The following is a 24,049-nucleotide window of genomic DNA, read 5'->3' as shown; positions in this document are numbered from 1 at the left end:
TTTTAATTTTGGTCATTAAAATGAGGGTTGATCTTTCTGTTTCAGTTTAGTTAGTCCTCTGTCATTGATCTCCGTTTGTATATGAACCACGGTTGCATCCTTCAGTACTCTGTTTCTTAACTGAACCAGTGATGCAGTTTGCTTTCCCATTCTACCAAATGTCTGTCTCGTGTATGTAGCTTGAGGTAGATGCACAGATTGTAGGGGTTTTTAAAACTCAGAGTCTGGTATGTTCCGAGGCATACTACTGGGTATTTCTTATTGCATACAAAAGCTCTTTTACCTGTGATCACTGGCCTTAGACACTGCTATGGCTAATCATAGATGTAGTTTTGAAACTTTTTTTTAAATTCACTGGCTGCTCTTGAGAAATTGCTTGTACTTCCTCCAGAAAAATCTATTGCATGATATAAAATGTTCTGAACCAAACGGCTCTTAACTAACTTCACCAAATTCTAGTTAAAGCCACAGACCATAGCTAAGGGAAAAGATTCTGCTGTCCTCTCTAGTGTTAATTGATGGTAAGGAAGGATGATCTCTAAGCCAGTCACGTAAGCTGAATCAAATGTTTAATAACTTCTGGCTGCTATGGTTATGCCTCCTTTTATGATAACCTTGTCTGGAGTATTTTCTGTCACTGTTTTGTAGTTCCACCCAAATACAAGATTAACATTGTGGATTTCATTAGTGACCTTAAGTTCATTACACAATTGCTTGTTAATATTTTCCAGCAATCCCCAACATCCTTAATGCACTGCTGTAGACTCTCTTAATCATTGTCTAGTTTTTCAGAAAGTGATGCTTCTTATCTGTTCATATATAGCTTGTTTTCTTTCTAGCTGCAGTAATGGCACAAGATCAGTGTTTATATTATGATTACAATATGTTCATTCACTAAGTGTATTTTTAATGGTATGTGAAACGCGAGCTGTATATATGCATCTGAGTGAAATTATTTGACTCTGGGGTCAGTTTGCTTTTGGCCACCACTGCCAGTTTTGGAATTTGTCTTTGCTCGTGCATTTGATTACAGCATCTTGCTGTGTTGGACTAGTCTTGTTTTATTCTGTAACTATTTGTTAATCTGACTTCCATGTTGTGTTAGTCTCACCATCCGAAATTGAATACGGTCCTCATTGGGGTTCTGCTGACCTTTGTGTATATGGCTTAAGGAGAAAAATGTACTTGTTATCTTCACTAAAACAGTAACCTTGTGCAGTACTACATCTGTCGGGTTACATAATTTGGAGCTCAAAGTACTAATCGGTTAGAAGGCTTCTGTATGAGCTATTTGGGTATTTGACTTGTTTTGCCCCTCCTCTTCAGCCATTATAGCACCCGCATTAAAGAGAACATCGCCTTTAATGTTTGTAGATTTTACTTATGCAAAAGTGGTACGAGGAGTCAGTGTTTTAGTAGAGCCTGCCATGCCATTCCTTTCTCTAGCAATAACTCATCCTGTCTGTTTTAGCAAAATAGAATTCTGCAAGTTTGTCAACTAAAGAATGCTAACAGAGATGTAGAGTTGTTACCTGTTGAAGGCACTGACTTTGCTCCAGGCCTAATCCATAAACTTGTCCTGCATGGACTGTTGTCATTTCCCAGTTGGTACTTTTACAAGTATACAATGCAACTCCAGCATTACTACAGCAGAAAGTGCAGTCAGTGCTGCTACAGCCCGTATCAGTTTTAATACAGGGAAGCAAGCCTTCTGTTTTGGCACATTATACTTTACCTGTAGTGATATCTTTTAAAAATCCTTTTCAAGACACTAGGTGGGAACCAAGTGGGTGGAGCATTTTGTGTAAATTTGTAACTGTCTCTGTTAACCACTTATAATTCAGGCAATTGTGTATATATTAATTTATTAGGGTATAACTTTGCTGTAGTGTTTTGTTTTGAAACTGCAGTGAATAAATTTTCCCACTGTTTATATACAAATATTACTTTGACTGGTAAATATTTGGCACTCAGTCCATTAGACCAGTGAGAACTCTAGCCCAATTTCCCATTTGCCCTAGTGCACTGTTAGGTTAAGTGAATTAAACAAAGTTGCACATTAGGCAAACCGAGGCTGAAGGAATCAAACTAGGGGTTGCCCAAAGCAGCTAGCAGCTCATACCCTAAATAGTCAGTGATAATTTTTGTGAAAGGTAGATCATGCACGCTCAACTTGGTTGACTTCGACTCAAGTCACCAGAGCTCTGGATGAGGGTATGGCAGGTGTTCATCGTGTTACACTGCTGCAGTCATTACACTTGGGTTATCCTGCCGTCAGGCGGTCCCGTAGTCAGCCAGAGTTCCAAAGTCTTGGTCTGGCGTCTGTTGCTGCCACTTCTTCCCTGACGTCAGTGCACCACGGGTATACAAGATGCATCCAACGCCATTTTCTTCAGTCTTTCTTGTCGTGCGGTGCCTGAAGCAGAAGCAGTTCGCAAGTGCCGGTCGTCCGACTCCTGAGATTTTCAAAGTCAAATTTCAGATCCGGTGTCTTCAATAAAGTTAAGTACCCCGTTGGGGAAACTTTTTTCTTGCCTCAGACCGATGTCAGAAAAAGTTAATATTTGTATTTCTTGTGGGAAACAAATACCTCATAAGGACTTCCACTCTTACTGTATTCCATGCCTAGGCCCTGATCACGACGTCACTAGTTGTCGGTTTTGTGCTAGATTTAACAGACGCACTTTGATTTTGCTTTACACTACTTTGGCCGAAGGTTCAATTATACTATGCCGTCGGATCAACTGACGACCGCAATTCTGAAAAAAAACTCAGACAAGGATAAAGACAGGTATCCAAGGTCCAAAACCGATGACAAAACCTCTCCTAGGCCAGTCGCCGGTTCTCAGTGAGGTGCTTTCGCAGCCCCTGACACCCGCTACCGCAGAGCCACAGGTCACCTCCGACTTCCACATTGAGACAACTAGGCCTCTGGAAACTCAAGGTATTGGGCCTACGGAAACTAATCCCTCAGATGGGTCCGGAGCCGCTGAGCAGGCTTTATCTTCTGAGGGTGTTTTCAGACCTTCACAACTTACCATTAAAGCAGCAGCCAAGACAAAAGTACCATTTAAGACAAAGAAGCAAGTACAGCATTCTCCTGGACAGTCCTCTATGCCTAAGAAATAGATGTTTAAAATGGCCGAAGACCTCATTACTCTAATCAGGGGTTCCCATCCCCCTCCTGAGAAAAGGCCTAGGCAGGATACTGACTATGATTCCTTTGATCATGTTTCCATTTCCTCTGATTCCTCTTCATATCAGGGATACTCTCTACCCCCCTATGAGGACTCTGATGCTGAAGAATGTCCCTTCAGCCTCTCCTCCTGAGGATTATTCTTTTGGGGAAACTTTACATACCATGAGGGAGCATTTCCATTTGGGAAAGTCAGGATTATTCAGAATCCAAGAAAAGGCTCAGGGATTTCCTTTTATTGCCTCAGCACAGGCCCCTGGCTATTCCGCCTGCACCAGATATTGTGGATGATGTGTTCTCCGAATCCAGCTCATCTCCTGATTCTTTGCCCCCTGCATCAGCTAAGCCAGATAGGTATTATAGAGTCCCTGACTCTCGAGTTTTTTTTATAAAAACCCTTCTGCTGATCCAGAAACTATTTTCCTGGGTCCAAAAGGGGTTAAGGCTTCCATTGCAAAAAATCCAGTACCCTCTGACAGAGATTCAAGAACTTTGGATAGATGGGGGAAGAAAGTTTACACTTCTGCAACTTTAGCAATAAGGGCTTTAAATTGCCAGTTTCACATGCTTAAGTACCAACAATATTTAATGGTTCAGTTAAAACAGAAAATGCTTGCAAGCTCAGAAGCTCCTGACTGAAAAGAAATGCAGGATTTATTGCATACAGTTGATCAAGTGGGAAAACTTACTCTGCAATGTGGTTTTGATTCTTTAGAGGTCTCTTGTAGAGCCGCAGTTACAGGTTCTGTGATTCAAAGACATGCTTGGTTAAAAGAACAGACTTTACCTGATCATGTTAAGGCAAAATTATCGGATGCTCCTTTACAGCATTATACCTTGTTTGGTGTTAAGGCAGAAGGTGTTAAAGAAAATGGAGGATAAAGCTAAATCTATGCCAAGGATTTCTTACAGGTACAGCCACCTCGATTTAGCAGAAATTGGCCAGCAAAGAATTGGTCCTTTCCGGTGTCAGACAGGCCACAGAGTTACAGACTCCCAAGAGGCAGATCTCAACCCCAAGGCTCTAACAGACAACGACAGTGGGGCACCTCATCCCCAAAAGGGGGCGAGGGCAAGTCTCAACCTTACAGGAAATAGTCGCAATGACTTCCCCATTTGTACGCCAAGCACTTCCCTTTTGGCAGCCCCTTTAGGGGGAAAACTAGCACTTTTTTCTCAAAACTGGCAAAGAATCACCCAAGACAAATGGGTTCTGAATATTGTGTCTCAAGGTTACAGGTTCCACTTTCATACTTTACCAAGGCTAAAAGGAATGCCAGACCTGCCACAAAATCAATGGGAAGAGGCACAAAAACAAATTTCAGCCCTCATGGACATGAGAGCTATTCAAAAAGTACCACAACAGGAACAAGGACAACGATTTTACTCAAGACCCTTCCTGGTACCCAGAAAGGACAAGGCCTAGAGGCCCATACTAGACCGTTCAATTCTAAATACTTATCTGGATATTCCGAAATTCAAAATGTTGACATTACAGCAGCTTCTACCCATGCTGGGCAAGAAGGCTTGGCTTGTTACTCTGGACCTCAGAGGCATACCTGCATGTCCCTATCAGACAAAATTGCAGAAGATACCTCGGATTCAAAGGTGGTACAATGCACTACCAATTCTCTGCACTGCCCTTTGGCTTATCTACTGCACCCAGGGTCTTTACAAAGTGCCTGGCATCAGTAATTGAATTTTGCAGACAAAAAGGAATTCAAATGTACCCATGCCTGGACGACTGCCTCATTCAAGCAGAGACAAAGGACATCCTTCAGCATCTGGCATTTGTAAAAAGGTTGCTAATTTCTCTAGGGTACACAGTAAATGAAAAGTCAAAACTAGTGCCCTCACAACAGATTATATTCCTGGATGTCAGCTTAAATACAACTACCCAGATGGCTTATCTCACGCCAGACAAGTTCAACTAACTCAATATTTTCAATTACTGGCAAAAAAGTCCCATCTCCCTGCAAGAAAAATTCTGCAGGCCCTGGTATTCATGGCATCCTGAATACTACTAATACCATATGCCAGACTGCATATGAGGAAATTACAATGGTACCTAAAAAGTGTTTGGACTCAACACTCTCACAGTTTAGAAGCAGTAATACCAATGATTCCCTGGCTACAACAGGAGTTTCGATGGTGGGCACAGGCATGTCACCTAAACAAGGGTCAGCCTTTTAACCTACCCACAGCCAGGCAGACTCTAACAGATGATTCGGATTATGCCTGGGGAGCACACATGGCAGGAAAATGCATTCAGGGCCAGTGGACCACAGACCATATGCATCTTCACATCGCTCAAAAAGAGATGTTCGCTGTTCAAAATGCCCTAACAGCTTTCAAGGACCTTTTGCATCCAGGGCAATTATTATTAAAGACGGACAACACCACAGTAATGTGGTACATAAGCAAGGGGGCACTCATTCTTATCCCCTATGCAGGCAAGCCATGACCTTGTGGAACACAGCTCTAACTTAAGTTCATCTGCAAGCACAATTCCTGCCAGGAAAGAAAAATACTCTGGCAGACTATCTCAGCAGAAATATCATGGACCCTCACAAATGGAAATTGAATTCACAAATCTTCAGCATGGTAATGCAAAAATGGGGATGCCCAGACATAGATCTTTTTGCCTCCTCACTGAATTGCCAACTACAAAAATTCTGCACAAGGACTTATCACACACAAGCATGGAAAGTGGATGCTCTCCTTCAGCTGGAAATGCCTAAATGTTTATGCCTTCCCACCACTGCCTTTCCTCTCAAAGGTACTCCTAAAGGCCAGACAAGAAAAACCACAGATGATCCTGATTGCTCCAGACTGGCCACGCCAGCACTTGTACCCAATCTTAAAAAACTTAGTTGAAGGCCCACCATAGATTTTGCCTCAAATTCCACACCTTCTGACTCAACAAAACAATCCGATCCTGCACGGTCATCTCAAAACCCTAAACCTGGCTGCATGGTAGATTCATTAGTCAAACAGGCAACACCTCTCTCTAAAGCTGTTATGAATGTCATTTTGGAGGCCAGGAGGCCTAGCACCAGGAAAGCTTACTCAGAAAAATGGAAGAGATTCTGTGCCTGGAACCAGGCTCAAAGCCTTGACCCTCTTGTCCCAAACATTCCTCAGATTTTACAATACTTAACTGAGATGCTGGACAAAGGCCGATCCTTCTCATCAATTAAGATCCACGCCTCTGCCATTTCAGCACATTACAACATGAATCCTCCTTTATTCTCTCACCCCTTGCTAAAGCAGTACCTCAGAGGGGCTAAAAACATAAGACCGCCCCGGAGAGCAACAACACCAACTTGGGACCTCAATTTCGTTTTGGAAAAACTGACCCTGCCACCTTTTGAGCCAGCCAATCTAAAATTTTTATCATGGAAAACAGCTGTGCTCCTGGCAGTGACTTCAGCACGAAGAGTCTGAGAGCTACAGGCATTAATGGCAGTGGAACCTTTTATAATTTTTCATCAGGACAGGGTTTCTTTAAGGACAAACCCTACCTTTATGCCAAAGGCGGTATCTAGTGTGGCTCTTAACCAAACCATCCATTTGCCAACTTTTTATCCAAACCCCCAGAATAAAGGGGTGAAACTTCTGCACTCTTTGGACATGCACAGGCAGCTACGCTTCTACTAGGACAAAACAAAAGCTTTCAGGAAAACTGAGCAACTGTTTGTAGCATATGCTGCAGGATCACAGGGCAAGGCCATCTCAAAGCGGACTATATCCAAGTGGATAGGACAACTGTATTCATTACTGCTGCACACAGCATGGAAAATCAGTCCCTAATAACATCAGGCCACATTCCACCACGGCAACAGCCACTTTCAACAGCCTTTCTCAGAGGAGTACCTACCAAGGAAATTTTGGAGGCTGTAACCTGGAGTTCAGTGCACACCTTTACGAAGCATTACCACTTGTCTCTTTACTCTACTCTAAATCCAGAGCAGGATTTGCCACTGCAGTTCTGCAGGGCCTCATAGCCAATCCTAACTCTTTATAGACCAGCCACCCAACCTTAGCTTTGGGATTCTACCCAAGTGTAATGACTGCAGCAGTGTAACACGATGAACATAGTACAATTTTGTATCTACCATAAATGTAGATGTTCGAGTGTTCACACTGCTGCAGTCCAGGTTACCCTCCCTCTATCCCCTCTGAACTAGCCGGACTTATCTATACCTTTCTATCCTATACAACCCTTGAGGTGTATTTGCTTGTAACTGAAGGTATTGTTTATTTTCTATGTATATTTTTTACTAGCAATATGTATTGCCTACCTACTTGGGTACCTGACATCTGGGGCAAGAAAAACTGAAGAAAATGGCGTTGGATGCATCTCTTATACCCCTGGTGCACTGACGTCAGGGAAGAAGTGACAGCAACAGAAGCCGGGCCAAGACTTTGGAACTCTGGCAGACTACGGGACTGCCTGACAGCAGGATAACCCAAGTGTAATGACTGCAGCAGTGTGAACACGCGAATATCTACGTTTATGGTAGGTACAAAACTGTACTTTCATACAGCCTACCTCGATCTGGCCAAGGCTATTGAGACCCATTCCACACTCAGGAATTATTGATAAACTCGCCAAACTAGACATCAACCCCTCTATATCATTAGGTGGGTTGCAAACTGGCTCTCAGAACCCACAGTGTGAAAGTAGCAGACTCCAAGTCAGACTGCTGACCATTCACGAGTGGAGTCCCACAGGGGATTGGTCCTGGGTACTCTTCTGTTTGGCATCTACTTCTCAAGTTCAGGCCAACACGGAGAGACTCTGGTTGACCAAGTTCGCACACTACTGCAAGCTGGGAGCTGCTATTAACTCTGCAGGCATCCTACAGAAAGGCCTCACTGAGACCAATGGCTGGTGCCAAAACCATTGCCTTCAGCTTAATTCCAAAAAATGCGTCATCCCCTTTGGGAAAAACTCTGTTCCCACTACTTACCACATCGATGGGAGCCCAATGAACACTGAAGGAGTTATGAGAGACCTGGGGAAAAGGTTGACAGCAGTCTCTCCTTTGACCACCACATTACCACTGTTGTCAGAAAGTCCTTTATGGCACATCTCATTACCAAGGGTTTTGCATCCAGGAAGAAAGAGGTCATTTCCTGTCTACTCTTCCCTCATTAGACCATGCCCCATTTGGCATGTACCTCAATAGACACGTGCAACAGCAGGCGAAGCCACAAAAGTACCTCACAAAGAGGATTCTAAGCCTTAAACACATGTCCTACATGTACAGACTGAAAAAACTCAAGCTATTCTCTCTCATATTGTCTACTAAGAGACTCTCTGACTTACAAAGCCAGGTCTGATCCAGCTCTGTTAGAAATGCTACATCTAAAGAAATCCCTCCACACCACATGCTCCAGAGACCTCAACCTCATTACCGCAATCAACAGAACATGCTGGAGGGACAGGTTCATAACCCAGAGACTGCCCATGCTCTGGAATAGACTTTCCATACATATCAAGCAGAGCACCTCACTGGCCCTGTTCAACAGAAATCTTGAGTGGATTGGGAATAGAAAGTTCACCCCAGAGATCACTCTAGTGGCTTAACTTAATAGAAGCACTTGGAACTGATGGGTGATGCAATGCCAGGGTACTTCTATGGGCTAGGCTTGTAAAGGCTCCAGGGCCATTAGCCTAGTACACACCTATGAACCTATCATTGATGCTCAAAGGATTGCTTGATTTGTAGTTCTGGTGTTTGGCGCAAGATGATGACACATAAAAGCTTTCATTTGTAAAATGCCGTATTTGTTTTACTAACTGGATTTAATATTTGAAGACTCATCTTATCCTAAGAAAAGAGAGTTAACTGCATATCTGGTCAAATTCCTTCTGTTCAGAACTAAACATTGCCTGTTTGTTTCAGCCTAGTAACATTGGTAATGGTGTTGGAGTGATTGGGGTTGTCGAATGTAACTTCCTGAATCCAGCCCACAATAAGCAGGACTTTGAATACAGTAAAGAATTCAGGTATGTATTGACGTAACTGGGAGTAATAGTAGAACATCTGCATAATTCAGAAAAATTTGAACCGCATTCAGCTTTAACTGCACTGGGTCATTGATTTTAATTCATGTTCTGTTACTTGAATTGAGTATTAACTTTAATATAAGAATATTACAAAATGCTAATTGAATCTGATGTTAATACATACATACAGTATAGTAAAAACTGGTGTTAACCAGTGCTGTGTTAAGTAACAATTTTATTTTTCAACTTTTAAGAACAGATTGTTTCTCCTGATATTTTAGCTTGGATTTTCAATGGTGACTTTATCACAAAACCATATTTTGAGGAAAATAAAATGTAGGGACAGAGTTGTAATGGTAAGGTCATTCAATGGGTAGCACTTTAAGTGGATCAAAGATATCTGGTCAGAATCCGTTATTTGTCAAAGTGCAGTTGTATACCATATGCTGTAACAAAGCCTATTGTGTATCCGTTATGGGCCCCCAACAGAATGCAACTTTTCTCAAGCTGGTAAAACCTCAAGAATTTTAAGAGGTTGGGACTGGGAGTTTTACAGCCTCCTTCAATTTGTACAAGTTTATTACTGCTTCTAAGAATTGCAATGATCTTACCTCTGGATGCTGTTTGTAGTGCACTGATTCTAAAACTGGGTCCCGTAACACCAACCCAAATGTGACATGATCAAGTGCCAGGAAAGTTTTCTTCCTTGTGGCTTTTTATCGCTACTAGCAGCATGAATCATCAAGCAAAGAACTACTTTGTCTCTCTCAGAACTAATGCAGGCCAGTCAGACCTGTATTCTTTAGGTCAAACTTGGATGTGTGATCTAGTGTAATATAGAAGTACTTTCTGCACATTCCTGATGTTGATTTATATAGTGGAAAAACTGTTTAAATGCTACAGGTGAAGGAATTACTCCTGTTTCCAACTTTGTTCTAATTTATTTTATCAATTTTTTCCAGGTAAGCTTTCAGATGAGTTTGTTTCATGACCTACTTCAGTCTTTTCATCTGAATTTTTATCATTTTTCAAACTAAGATAATTTCATTTTAACGTTCTCCTCATACTTCATAGAATGATTTTGGTATTGAAAATATGCAGCACATGGTTGTATAATTCTGTATACAATTTTTTTCTATGGTACTTTGAGTATTTAACCATCACTTGCTGTATTACTAGGCATCATCAGTTTCATAGCTTGTTACAAGGCTTGCAGTCCATGGAACCATTGAGATGTGTAGCCAAAATTCCCAGTTGCCCTCAAGCAATGTCTGGTTAAGTGACTTGTTGAAGGTCAGACAGTATGGAGTAAAGGGCTGAGGGAATCTAACCCTGTACCACAGAAACAACTCACAGCTTTAACCCTCTGCCTCAGCTTCAAGACATAAACCCACTTTTTGGTCAGGTAGACCCATCTGGAAATCCCTATACCAAGGAACTTACTCACCAGCAGTGCCACTTTCATGGTGATGTTACCACTGTCTTGCTAGCATAGCTTTTGAGACATTTAGGATTTCTTTTTTTTGTAAATTGTTTATGGATTGTGTAAACAGAAATTTTCTTGTGGATTTCATGTATGTATGCAAATTAGTTGAAAATTCTTGCTAGGTGCCATGATTGTTTTAATTTATCTTCAAGCAATTTGTCGAGTTTAAAGCTGGAGCATTTTTTAGGCATCTTTAGATGTTTTTAAAAATCTCTGAGGTTGTAGTACTGTACATTGTTTAAGGGAATCTGCTCCAAGTTGACTTCTGCTGATGGGCCCAATTCTCACTACTCTGCTTGTGCAGTGGTGCAAACTGATGTCTCTGTAGAGGGACATGTGCCTGTGCCCCAGCTAACCACCATCTTCAGTTCTTTTTCTGCTGTAGGTGTCTGTACTTTATATGCAAGTCTGTAGTTGCTCATTCTTGGCCTAAGGCTCCAGAGCTTCTGTTGACAAACTTCAAAAAGTGCCCTGTTGGACAAATGTTAACTATTTTTAGTGTTTCTGTTTTTATTATTAAGTATTCAATGGCATCCCCATCTTTGGTAATACTTAGATGAAGGGGACTCCATTTCATTAGCAGTTGTTTCAGCTGTACCTCTTAACATTTTTTGTTTTTGGTCTTAAAAGTTCCATGTTCCACTCTTTCAACCATTAAATGGGTTTGGTATACTTGAGAATTGTTTTTTCTTTAACAAATAAATGTAAAAGAATATCAAATTATGCCAATTCATCAGAAGACTGTTCTGTAAGTATGAAGGAACAGCTAGTAACTATGCTACGAATTTCCCAGCCGTAGTTGAAAGTATATGTAGTGTTCCACATTTTGCCCATTGCTTCCACATTGTGAGAAGCAGTGTTTTCCATTCTGGAGATGGAAAATTGAGATCTGTGTTTATTGGGATCCCTAGAAGATGTTTTGTTTTTTTTATTTTCTGTTTACATCCTCACGAGGATTAAGGAAATTTTGTGGGAATGAAAAAAATGTCAGTAAAGGGAACTTTGACCTGCATGGATTCAAGGATTCTTGTTCAGTGGCAAAGACTCCCCCAGGTTTCAAGTCTTTGAGGATGCGTTCTCAGCAGCTTCCTTTCCACCATGTCCTTAAGAAGGTACATACATCAGCTAATTTGGAAATCCAGGCAGTAAACTGGATGCTGTGAAATTTCGTGGCTGTAGAATTACACAAATTGCAGACTTGTGTGCAGTAATTTAGAAAGAATCTCCAGTCCCATTTCTTAAAACTTGTTCAGTTTTCTCACAAGAAGTTGGTAAATGTGATGAAATGCAGTTATGATATGGTGAAGGCAGTCTTCATGGTAGCTGTCACACAGGTTCAATTATCAAGTACTGTGCCTGGCTTTAAGAACAGGTGCTGGAAGAGGACATTTACAGGGGAGCTCTTGCATGCCATGTTAGACAGAATTTTTTTTCTTTAAAATACCGTCCCAAGTACATGCTTAAAAATTGTAAGTAGGGAGCAAGATCATAAAGATGGTTATATTAACTGCAGTTTGTCTACCAGGTGAGTGAAGTGGTCTACTGATCTTTTTCAGCTATGACCAGGGTACTGAAATCAGTACAGTAATAGATGCAATATCAAATATTTGTAGTAATATCAGCTGCTTATACAACTGAAGCTTCTATGCATAATGTAGATTTTCACGGTATAAAATGCTAATTACATTAATCAGGAACACATTTTCACAGCAGAGTGGACTTGCCATAACAGAGGTGTAAAATACAAAGGGAGGTATAATCATGAAAGCAGATGCAAGTGTATTTTTGCAGATGTTCATTCAGTGATAAACTATTCCAGTGTTTTTCACCTCATTGAGAAAGTGGTTCCATTTTGATGTTCCTAGTATGATGAATTCCTTTTCTACTTTTGTGGTTTTGGATTTTGGGGTAGTAAAGTCATTCTGGTTGTTTCTTAGTACGTAGGATTCTTTTTTAGTGTGGGGCAGTAACAGATTATCTTGAATAACAAGGTTGCTTGAAGCATTATGGCTGGTTGAATGATGTGCAACCTGTTAAGGTGTTTTTAGTAGATCATTGATGTATTCTTGCATCCGCTAGACTTTATTGGGCTACAGAGTATAGAGTACAAATTAAAAATGAGCATCCACTTTAAAACAGAAGAATAATATCTTGACAGTTGAGCACTTTCATCTTAAATGTATAAATGAGATTTCAAGTTTCATATGTTTAAGTGCTTAACTGTCTGTAAATTATTCTGGTTGTATGCACTTTATTTCTTCTCCAGTAATTAAGCTTTATTTTAAGAGGGTTTTGCACCTTAGAATTGCCAGAAAGCCAGTGGCTCTGGATTTCCATTACGTACTGGGAGTGCGGGCTTTCCTTCCACTTGAAATGGCCAATGACTCTGGTTTTCCAGGATGGGAAGTTAAAAGCATTCTCTCAGATGCCATTACCTCTGCTTGCAAGATCTTTGAGTTCCAGGCCTTGATGGCCACAGAGCACTAGGACAGTACATCCTTCAGAACTAGGCTATCTTTTATGTCCATTGTGTTTTACGACTTTGCCCAAAATCAAGCCATCTATTTGCTAATACTTCTGTTCCCTAATCCCCAAAACAGGGGTCAGAGGCTTTTAAATTTTACTTGGACATGCAGGCCCAGAGAAGGGAGCAACTCTGACCAAGTATTTGTTCAAAACAGGAATAGACAGACCAGTATCCAAGAAGACACTATTCCAGATATCTGACTAGTGGCATTGCTTTGTTAGATGACCATAGAAAGAAATTGCAAAATGAGGACTTGTAAGTGAACATGTATATAAAATAGCTGCCTGAACCTCCTCCAAGAACTTCCAGGTCTGCTCAGAAATAAAAGTTTCAATGTTAATTTTCCACTAAATATGTTCAGCATTAGATCACTTTAGCAGTAGCCTGTGCTGTATGTAATGTATCCCACCAAGGATGTTGACCACCTGCCAGTTTTCAAAATTTCAGTGCGCCTTTCACATGCCTTAACTGCTATACGGCTTGAGGAGAGCAACGTAAAAGCAGTGGTTATGATGTTGATCTTAAGAACTTTCTTGCTGATTAAGAGATCTGTGGGCTTCATGGGACCAATGGTTTATTAATGATCCTTCAAGGCTAGGTGGATAAGTAGCCTCCTGGGGAAAATCTTCCACGTCACTTTTATGAGAATAAACTATGTTCTTTCTTGGGCATGTTTTAAAAAGTGTGTGTGTATATATATATATATATATATATATATATATATATATATATATATATATATATATATATATATATATATATATTTAAATGTTAAGCTTGGGAATGTCACTTCTGCAGACTTTTGAGTAAAGGTAATTTTCCTTGGAGTTCTTGTGTGAAAAAAGTGAACAACTTTGATTTACTTTTTCTACAATTCTTTGTAGAATACTTGACATTAGGGTAGACTAGCATGGTTTGGAAGACTGCTGCTGAAAATAATACCTAAAAACTTACATTTCTGTCCAGGTTTTCTGATGGCTCAACTTACCTGTCTTTTAAGGCTCATTTCTTCCCTAGGCATGGAGCAGTTCCATTTTTCCTTCCTATGTCCACAAAAAGAAAAATTCTCTGAAGTGTTCGGGTGCCAGGAAGATTTCCTTACTGCCTTACTTGCCGGTGGGTGACGCCAGTGGGTGACCCTATTGTGGCCAGACCTGGTTCCTTGGACTGAGCGTCTTTGTTTCTCCATCCATCCATCCAGTGTAGCTCTACTGGGAGCCACTAAGGATGGAGAATTTAGGCATGACCTCTCTGGCTGTTGTGTTGTTGCACAGAAATGACTAATACTGAGAAACATGTAAAGCTCAGTAAATACGCAGTTTATTCTGTTGCTAGTAAAAACTTTTACCTATACAAGGCTTCTTCATGCAATCTATTTGCACAGTGATATTGAATCATTTAAATATCCGTTAAGTCACATGATCAGTATACCAAGTCACATGATAAAAGTAAAACTACATGTAAAAGTTGAATGCATTAAAAATTAAAAATGTAACTTTTTAAAAATACATATAAAAGTATAGAAGTATTTAAAAACATTAAATTTAGACTTTCATATGAAAATCTTTAACTTTTTGAGAAATACTACTGTTTAATCCAGGGGGTACATGTACTCTCAGGCCAAGTGTCCACAGAAATTCATTCACCTCGGTGTTGTGCATTATTTCCACCACATAATGGTTCATAGAGTACCTGTAGTATATAAAACTTTAACTCCTGTTCATGGCCCTTATCTCCTGTGTCTGTACAGAAAATTTAGTAATTACTTTCCTCTTAATCTCATAGAGATGGCTGCCAATATGTTTAAGTTTTTGGTTAATCTTGCCCACATAGTATGACTGGCAGTGTCCACACAAAGCTAGATAAACTATATTTCTTGTCACAATTCCCTGATGCCCTTAATTCAAACTGTTGGCTGTTAATGGGGTGTGCAAACGTCATGTTTGTGTAGATATTACTTGTAGGATCATAGGTTCATAGCTTAGTACTAAGCTAACTGCCCTTGTGAGCCATTTTAAGCCTAGCCAGTTATCCCTTGTGAGACTCAAACCCTGCATCTTGTGTTTGTAAGGCAAACACTTTAACCATTAGGCCACCCTCCCAACTCTCCCACCATTATGTACGTGCAATACACACATTTTGTCATCTACAAGTGCCCTTCCTAGTTGTCCTGAAATGCATTTTAGTGTTAAGTTTTTTATAACAAAGTAACTGCTTCAGGTTATGACATCTCATATATCCAAAAGATAGTTTGTTAGAAATTATGGATTGTAAATGGGGTACATCTTGTAAAATAAGCCATTGCTGATCAGTAATATGTTTAACTTGGTTTGTGTTCTTACTATACATTAGCATGCTTCTAGGGGTTTTGGAACTAACATAAAGTTATCAGTCCTGTGGTAGGTGGTTAAAAAAAAAAAAAAAAAAAAGGTCTGTCGAAAGTTGAAAACAATTGTCTAACCTCTTCACATATATCTACAGTTTGGGTAGCATAGCCCCTATTTTTAGTGTGTGGCCATAGTATCCAACTGACTATTCATAATTGGGTAAGATGTATTGAGTCTAGCCAATCTCATCATTGGATTGTTCCCAACATTATTGAACATAAAGTGCGGGTGCATACTACTCTTATGCAAGTATGAGTTATGTTTAACTGGTTTCTTTTACAATGTGGTAGCAAGGACACAGTCATGGTTCTTATAGATGGTAATATTAAGAAAGGTAATGCTGTTAAGGGTAAAGTTGTGTAAACTTAAAAAAAAATCAGTTGTGTTTGAAACATAACAGAAAAATGAACAATTTCAACACTGCCCTTCCAAATAAAGAATAAATCATCCATGAAGTGATGATAAAATACAGTGTTAATCAAAAGGTTCTCTGAAAACAATATAACTCTACTCTGTACATGACAATAGTAGCATGGTTATTAGCGACTGGAGTACCAATCACTACACCTCTAACCAGCTTAAACAGTTCCTTCTGAAACAAAAATGTTTCAGAACTGGCATATGTAGTCTCAGTATAGTCAGTAATGTCTAGGAGGTACTCCTTCACAAGATGTACACCTACATCATTGGGTATAAGAGTAAAAAGGGAATCAACATCAAGAGTTACAAAGTAATGCATTAGAAATGAATTAAACATATGTAACAATTAGATGCATATTATTTTATATGTATTTTTATATAAGTAATTTAAAAACATTAAATTTAGACTTTCATATGAAAATCTTTAACTTTAGCTAGACCTAATTTTTTTTAACCACCTACCGTAGGACTAATAACATGAATGCTCATTCCAAAACCCCTAGATGCATGCTAATGTGTAGTAAGAACACAAACCAAGTTAAATGCGTTATTGATAAACACTGGCATATTTTACAAAATGTACCCCAGTTACAATCCATAGTTTCTAACAAACCATCTTGGATATATGAGATGCCATAACTTGAAGCAGCTACTTTGTTGCAAAGAACAATCTAAGACTACAGTGCATCTCAGGACCACTAGGAAGGACACTTAGATGTGGGAAATGTGTGCACTGCAAGTATATCTACACAAACAAGACATTTGTATATCCTATTAGTGGCCAACAGTTTGAGTTAAGAGCAAGGAAATTGTGACACACACAATATAGTTTATCTAGCTTTGTGTGAACACTGTGAGTTATACTATGTGGGCAAAATTAACCAAAAATGTAAACAGCGTATTGGCACCCATCCCTGAGATTGAGGCAAGTAATTACCAATTCACTGTACAGACATAAATCAGATAAGGGCCATGAACATGAGTTTAAATTGTTTGCTGTAGGTACTCTATGAACTACTTCTGGTGGAAGTATAATGTACAACCCTGAGCTGAATTAATTTTTGTGGGTACTTGGGCTGAGGGCACATGTACCCCATGGATTAAATGGTAGTATTTCTCTAAAACCGATATGAAAATCTAAATTTAATGTTTTTAAAAGTAACATATTGTATGTATTTTTATATAATTCTTAAATATTTTTAACTAATTTGTAATGCATTCAACTTTTATATGTATTTTTACCTTTGTGTGACCTTTTATCATGACTTGGTATATTAATCATATGACTGTAACTGATGGAATTTAAATGATTCACCATCACTGTGTAAATTCCCTGAATAAGCCTTGTGTAGGTGAAAGTTTTTACTAGTGGAATAAACTGTATTTGCTGAGCTTTGTGTGTTTCTCAGTGGTTTTTGTTTCCTTATTGATTTACTTAATGGATTCATCGCTGTCTCGCCTGTTTTTGCTGTTTTTACTTTGGTTGTTATTACCCGGCAAGGGAGAACCACTGTTGTCAGTCTTGGAGAAAGAAAATTAAGTCTTACTGCATAGCCATGCTAAAGTGCCTGATTCTCAGGCTAGTGCACCTGCATGGGTCTGCCTTTCTTTAGGGCGTCTCTGATTTAAGAGCAAAAAGTTAATAATGTGACTTCTGTGGAGAGGGATGAACTGCTGTGTTTTTTTTTCTAAGGAATTACTTTCATCCTTTAATGTTTTAAATCCCGTTTCTTCACTGACTTCAAAAGAAAAAGAAAATCCCTCTTTCTGACACTTATTCATGGTCAGAATAGCAGGGAGTGGAAGGGATCTCAGTCTTTCACAGTGAATTGTTTTCAAGCTGAAGATTCTGAAGAAAGTTTAAGAGTTTTCTCGAACAGTTACCTTTTTCTGAAACTGTAGCAAAAAAAAAGATTTCCTGTGGTGGTAACAGAATAAAATCCTTTTATCCTAGCAGAACTGTTAAGATTTTCTGTAAATGGACTTTCCTCTGCCTGCAGCTCCCTCTCAACAGCTTTCATCAGCTTTAGACAATGTTTTCTTAACCTTGCTGTATGCCTGACAGTCAGCCTTCTGTTTCTGCGAAGTCATAGGCTTTGCAATATACCTCAAAGATATGCACATACCCATATTTTTTTTTCAAATACCAAGTCAGGTACTGCAGTTTTTCTTTATAGATTTCATAAACTGTTGCTAGGCTAACTACCCAGTGGACCTTTCTAAGCCTAACAAAGTTTTCCAGAAAGAATAATTGTCCTGTATCCAAATAAGACATTGAGGGCCAGGCATTTATTAGCTACCTATGTTCATAAGGGATATGGGTGCCAGGATTGCTTTATTTTTTAGTTTGTTTACCGGGGAAGTCCGACCTGGGTAGAAACCCATTTTCAGCCAAGGGCCCAGGGAGTAGAGTTCCAAATTATTACAAAACATTTTAAGAACAATACTTTTGTAAACTTCAAAAATTAAAACAAAAACCATCTGCAGTTTATAACAATTTAGACACGATATAAAACCATTGGTTAAAAATCAGTACAAGGTATATAACAATCCTTTAATATTTAGAGAAATTTTAAATAGTTTGTAGAGACATTAAAGCTAAGTTTAGTCTAATACAAATAGGAACTGCATTGTGAAGTGAGGGAAAAACAGGTTTATGGTATATTTAGACAAAGTCTGGGAAGAGAATTCGTAGGATCGTGTAAGGTTACTAGCCTAATGGCCCTGAGGCCCTTAAAAGCCTAGCCGTTTTTCCCTCTTAATGGTACTATTAGTAGACCTGACTCAACATGTGCTGCTCCTGTCCAGAAGGAATGCAGGTAAAACCCCAGGGGTGAATTTGCGATTCCCCATCCAATTATCCAGATTACGCTTGAAGAGGGTCAGTGAAAGGCTCTGTTTTACTAAGATTGGAAGCTTATTCCAAAGTAGGGGGAGCCTTTGGGAGATTAACCTCTCTCTCCAGAAGGTTCTGTTCATGTCGCTCCTCATGTTGAGGTCACTAGAGCGAGTGCATTGAGTACTATTTGTTTTGCGAATGTGTAGCATTTCCATCAGGACAGGGTCCATGGTTGCTTTTATAGGCTAGGCAGAGGGCACCCCTGAGTAGTAGTCTGTAGGACATAGTATAGCGACAGGGATTATAGTCTGTCTGCATAGGACAGCTGTTGGACACCTTCAATTTTCTTTGTAAGGTAACTCTGAGGTCTCTCCAATTGTTGGAGGTGCCTGGCAAGGTACATACCAAAGGGTGCATTGTATTCTATAATTGGCCTAATAAGGGAGGAGTACAGGGGGATTATAACCTCTTTTTCAGTAGGCAGTGCCCTTATTGACGGGCAACGTAAAAGGCTTTCCTTAACACTGTGGAAACATGGAGAGGTTGTTGTCAGCTTGTGTGCCCAGATCTATTACCATGGATTGGTACTTAAGATGATGTTAATGTAGTATTTTGCAGGGATATTTTCCTTGCCAAAGGGGATGATGCACTTTTTGATGATTAGCTTGAGCCTGTGACTTTGGCACCAGTCCATTGGTTTGACTAAGACCTTCCTGAAGGGTGACAGTGTGACTAGGGGCTTCAATGTTACTGCCCAGTTTGCAGTTGTCTGCAAACTGTTAGCAACACCTTTTTTGTTTTGCCCTGTACTTATGAAAAGAAATTCCAAACAATAGGGGTCCTAGCACTGAGCCCTGTGGTACTCCACTCGTTACTGGTCAGGAGGTGGATAAAGAGCCCCCTATTTTAACTGTGTGTTCTATTGGTGAGACAGTTAGCAATGCACTTAACTATATACTGGTTTAAGTTCAATTCGATAAGTTTATCAATGATGCATGAGTGGGGAAAGGAGTTGAAAGCCTTCACTGGGTCTGAATAGGCAGTTTACACAGTTTTGTCTTTATCCAGGAATTTGGTGACTGTCTCGAAGTCCGCAAACTTCAGTAGCCACTACCTGCCTTTGACGAAACCAAACTTGGATGGGTCTATTGTTTTGAGGTCACCCATATCCTTCTTGATGAGGTCCGTGATGATTCTCTGCATGGCCTTGCATATGAGGCTGGTCAGACTTATTGGTTTGTAATTCTCTGGTTCAGCAATGGAGCCCGCTTTGTGGAGGGGGATGACAGTGGCAGTTTTCCTATCTGCAAGAACTTACCCAGTGCTCTGATACAGTTAGAGGGTATTCAGAGGTTGCCACTAGCTCCTCCTTTAGGCAGTTTAGGGCGCAGCCAGGGATGTTGTTTGGTCCCATAGAGGCAGTGTTTCTTGCCTTGTAAGGGCATTAAAAGCTGTTCTTTAGAGATTTTTGGGGGGAGGACTTGTGGGATCCATGACTTGTGGTATATTGGGCAGTGACAGGAGGAGAGAAGTTCTCATTGAACCTATCTGCCAGCAGGTTAACAAGGTCACTAGGTTCAGTATATGTTGTGCCATTCACAAGTTCAGTGCAAATCTGGGATTTACCCTTGAGGTTGTGGATGTAGCCAAATAATGCCTTGTGGTTACTCGTGGATATTGTGGCCAATTTAGATTTGTAGTCTGCTCTGGTACAGGTGTAGTTAGACTAGTATATTGATGGGTAATTGAAGTGTCCCAAAATCGGGATGTGTGGAATATTGAGGGACTCCAGGAGGTCCAGTTAGGCATTGTAGGCATCCTGGTTCATGGAGGGGGTCCTATAACTGGTGATAATCTGAAGTTCTACCTACTGAAAGTTGTACATGGATAAGTTCAAGGGACTTGTTTAGATGTACCAATCTGGAGGAGTATTTGTCTTTATTAAAAAGATACTACTCCTCTGGATTTCCCACTCTCGTCTGATGGTCTGAGTGAGTGGAAAGCATTGTAACCAAGTGTAGCTGGGGTGCTCCCCACAGCCTTGTGACAAGTTTGTCACTGCACAGATGTAGGCATCCTCTAAGGTGGGGACAGCTTCCAAGTGTAGTTTTAGATTGACACTTAGTGTTTAGCAGCATGGTTTTTGAGGAAAATTTTATACTTGTGACATTGCCTGTAAAAGGCAGTGGGGGGTGGGGAGGTAAGAGCCTTTGCTAAAAGCCAAAAACCTAGGGTAACAGATGGAGATAGACCTCAATGCTTTGTTAGAGACCATCAGCCATGTAATCCCAGGAAGATGAGAACTGGTTCCCCTTACAGTGACTTCAGTTGGCTTAATTTCTGGTGTCAAGTCATCTTTTGCTTATATTGCGGCATCCAAGAGCTCAGTCATGACTGACTTTATGTAGTCCAGAGAGGTATGCCTCAAGTCGTTCACACCAATATGTACTCTGACAGAGTCATAATAATACTTGCTACAGAGAGACTTGCATGTGTGTGATGATCCATATCCTGGCACCAGATAGGCAGCTAACCCAGGACCACCTTCTTCCAGTGTCAAAAAAAATTCTGAGAAGAAATCCAGTGAATTTGTCTTTTGGGTACATTTCAGTTACTGACTAGTGAGTGCACTACTTGGATATCAGCAAAGAAGAAGTATGGAGAACCTGAAAGAAAATCCAACCACCAAAGATAAAGACTGGCTGGGAAGACTCCTGCAGCTATTAAGCAAACACCAGTTTAAGCTCCAGTTTTGGTGCAAGACACAGCTTAAGTAATCTAGAGGAGAGGCCAAGTCAGAGCTGATTAAAATAAGTGAAACGGTGAAGGAGTCTAAAAACTCAAAAGGCTGGGAAAAAAATGAAGCTTTAAACAGGGGTTTATATCTGTTTGTTCATTGAAGATTCATTTCAGTGAACCTGACTCCCAAACTACCAAAATGCACTTCCACAAATGTTCACATCAAAGATTTCACCAGGGAAAGAACACTTGCCCAACACCACAACGGAACACACACTGCAGTATGTCAAACCCACCCAAATGGGAGGCTTCTTCCCCCACACCCTCCCTAACTATATATACCAACTCTGATCATACTACAGTGGGGTAAAAGGGCTAAGTTGTACTGTTGGCCAACTGCTTCCTTTCCCTACTTGTATCTTTCATGGATGTGAACATTTGCTGAAATTAAGTTTGGTTTGGGGTTGATAGGTTTGCTAAAGTGAATCTTGGACAAACTGATGCAGACCCCTAAAAGATATTTAGATGGTGATACTGCAAAACTCAGAGGCTGAAATGAAAGAAAGGCATGCTGAGTAAGAGACTGCTCAAGAAGAATTACAGGGCAGAGCATATAGGGACAACCTGAGATTTTTTGCTGTATCAGAAAAACTGGAAGGAACAGACCATTAGTTTTATGAAAGCACAAATAAGCAACTGGACTGGTATTCCACATGAGTTAATTGAAAGGGCACAGCATGTGTAAGCTGCAAACCTTGAGGTTTTGAATGCTCTCTCATGGAAAGATGCAGTCCTACCGTCAGACTTTTATGGCTAAATTGCAACAGAGAGTGTTTGTGGAAAATAATTACTCTTTGTATACCAGGCAAGAAGAGGAGTAAATTTATCCCAACAGTCAGGAAAAGTCTAGAAGCAGGTGTGAGATTCAAGCTGCTGTATCCAGCTATCAGAATATTTTTTTTCCTTGCGCGTCATTTATTTTTTTGATATACAACATGCCAAGGAGGAAATACAGAAGTTTGTCCAAAAAGTGAGCTATCAAGCAGGAAGGGACTCTGCTTCTTCTGATAATAAAGCTCATAGAAAAACTGTGCCAAGGAAACCTTTTCCAGTTTCCCAAAGGAAAATATTTTGAGAAATGGAGAAAAGCACAAGTTTACTGGACAAACCAGGAGTACACTGGAAGTGAACCAGAGACGGGAGTGGGGAGATGGAGATAAAAGGAAAGAAAGCCAGCAACTCTAAAATTAATGGATGTGGGATTACAAAGCATCAGTTTGCTAAATATGGGAAACAAGAAAACATTGAGAGTGTTTTTTTAACTTTGTGTAGGGGCCTCCAAAGCATTTGCACTTTGTCATTGTTTAGAAGAACATTAAGGAGAGGGGAGGAGTAATGAACGAGGTAAAGTAAAACTGATTTTAACAGTATTTTTATAAAACATGCCATTATATAGGAAAGTGTTTTCAGTTATTTTTGTGTATTATATGGATATTAAACAGGTGCCTTTCTGTCTGTCCTTTAATTTTAAGAAATGTTGGCACTGCAGTGTAGCAAGAGAAGAAAGCCTGGACAACAGCATTTTTAAGATAATAGACACAAGCCCCGGTTGACAACACAATTTTTCCACAATCACCTCTTCAACTGCTGTTATATCACTTAACTACCACTATCAAGCATACCTACAACTCCTACTTGTTCAATGAATCTCTTTTAATACCTGTATATAGCATGTAGCAAGAAATGTGTTGGCTATTATAACTATCTTTATTAAACCTTCTGCGAGTCTTACCCCAAATTGTAAAAAAAATGCTACTAATGACCTATTCTATAACATTAGACTGAAACTATTGTATACTTTTTGTGTGCTTAGCCTCACTGATATGTATAAGGTAAAGATATGTAGTAGTTTAGTAACCTACATTTTCTACATATCTATGTAATTTTTATCTCAAGTTTGTAACTTACCATTGTGTCTGAAGCTTTTCACCCCGGGCCTCCACTGAAAAAGGACGTGTCCAGTTAGACTTTTCCGGTAATCAAATGTAAAATAAAATAAATTTTTGGTTGCTGAGCTTGAGGGATGGATTCTAAAAGCATACAGAGTATGATGGAAATAAAATTGGTATGCTTTTTCTTTTGCATTGGAGAATGACTGGATTACTGCTGTGGCTTGATCTAACAAGTTTTAAGTAGAAGCAAGTAAATAAAAGAACGGTGAATGTAGTAGTTTTCCTTTAGTAAATAAATGTTCACTGTACAACATGAGAAGCTTGTACCTGAAGGCAACTATGTATGTGGTTCTCGTATTTCTGTGGTGACAAGCTGTTAAGACAATAAAATAGAATACTTTTTTGTTTCAGTTGCTAAAAGGTAATGTTTTCTGAATGCATTAAAGTTTCTTTCTACATCTGAGAGAGGAATAAAGGTGAAAGC

General features: G+C 39.9%; 1 protein-coding gene across 1 annotated transcript in view; it reads left to right on the top strand.

Moving 5' to 3' along the window:
* Positions 1-24,049, top strand: part of LOC122789742 (MORC family CW-type zinc finger protein 4-like) — an 844,690-nt gene that overhangs the window by 800,965 nt on the left and 19,676 nt on the right. The window contains exon 8 of the mRNA XM_044057178.1: positions 9,112-9,215. Within this exon, the coding sequence (XP_043913113.1) occupies positions 9,112-9,215 (104 nt within the window). The remainder of the gene's footprint in view (positions 1-9,111; positions 9,216-24,049) is intronic.

The sequence above is a fragment of the Protopterus annectens genome, chromosome 15.part0 (assembly GCF_019279795.1).
Source record: "Protopterus annectens isolate FY-2018-M chromosome 15.part0, PAN1.0, whole genome shotgun sequence".
Taxonomy (NCBI): Eukaryota; Metazoa; Chordata; order Ceratodontiformes; family Protopteridae; genus Protopterus; species Protopterus annectens.
This window is presented reverse-complemented; position numbering and strand designations above follow the sequence as displayed.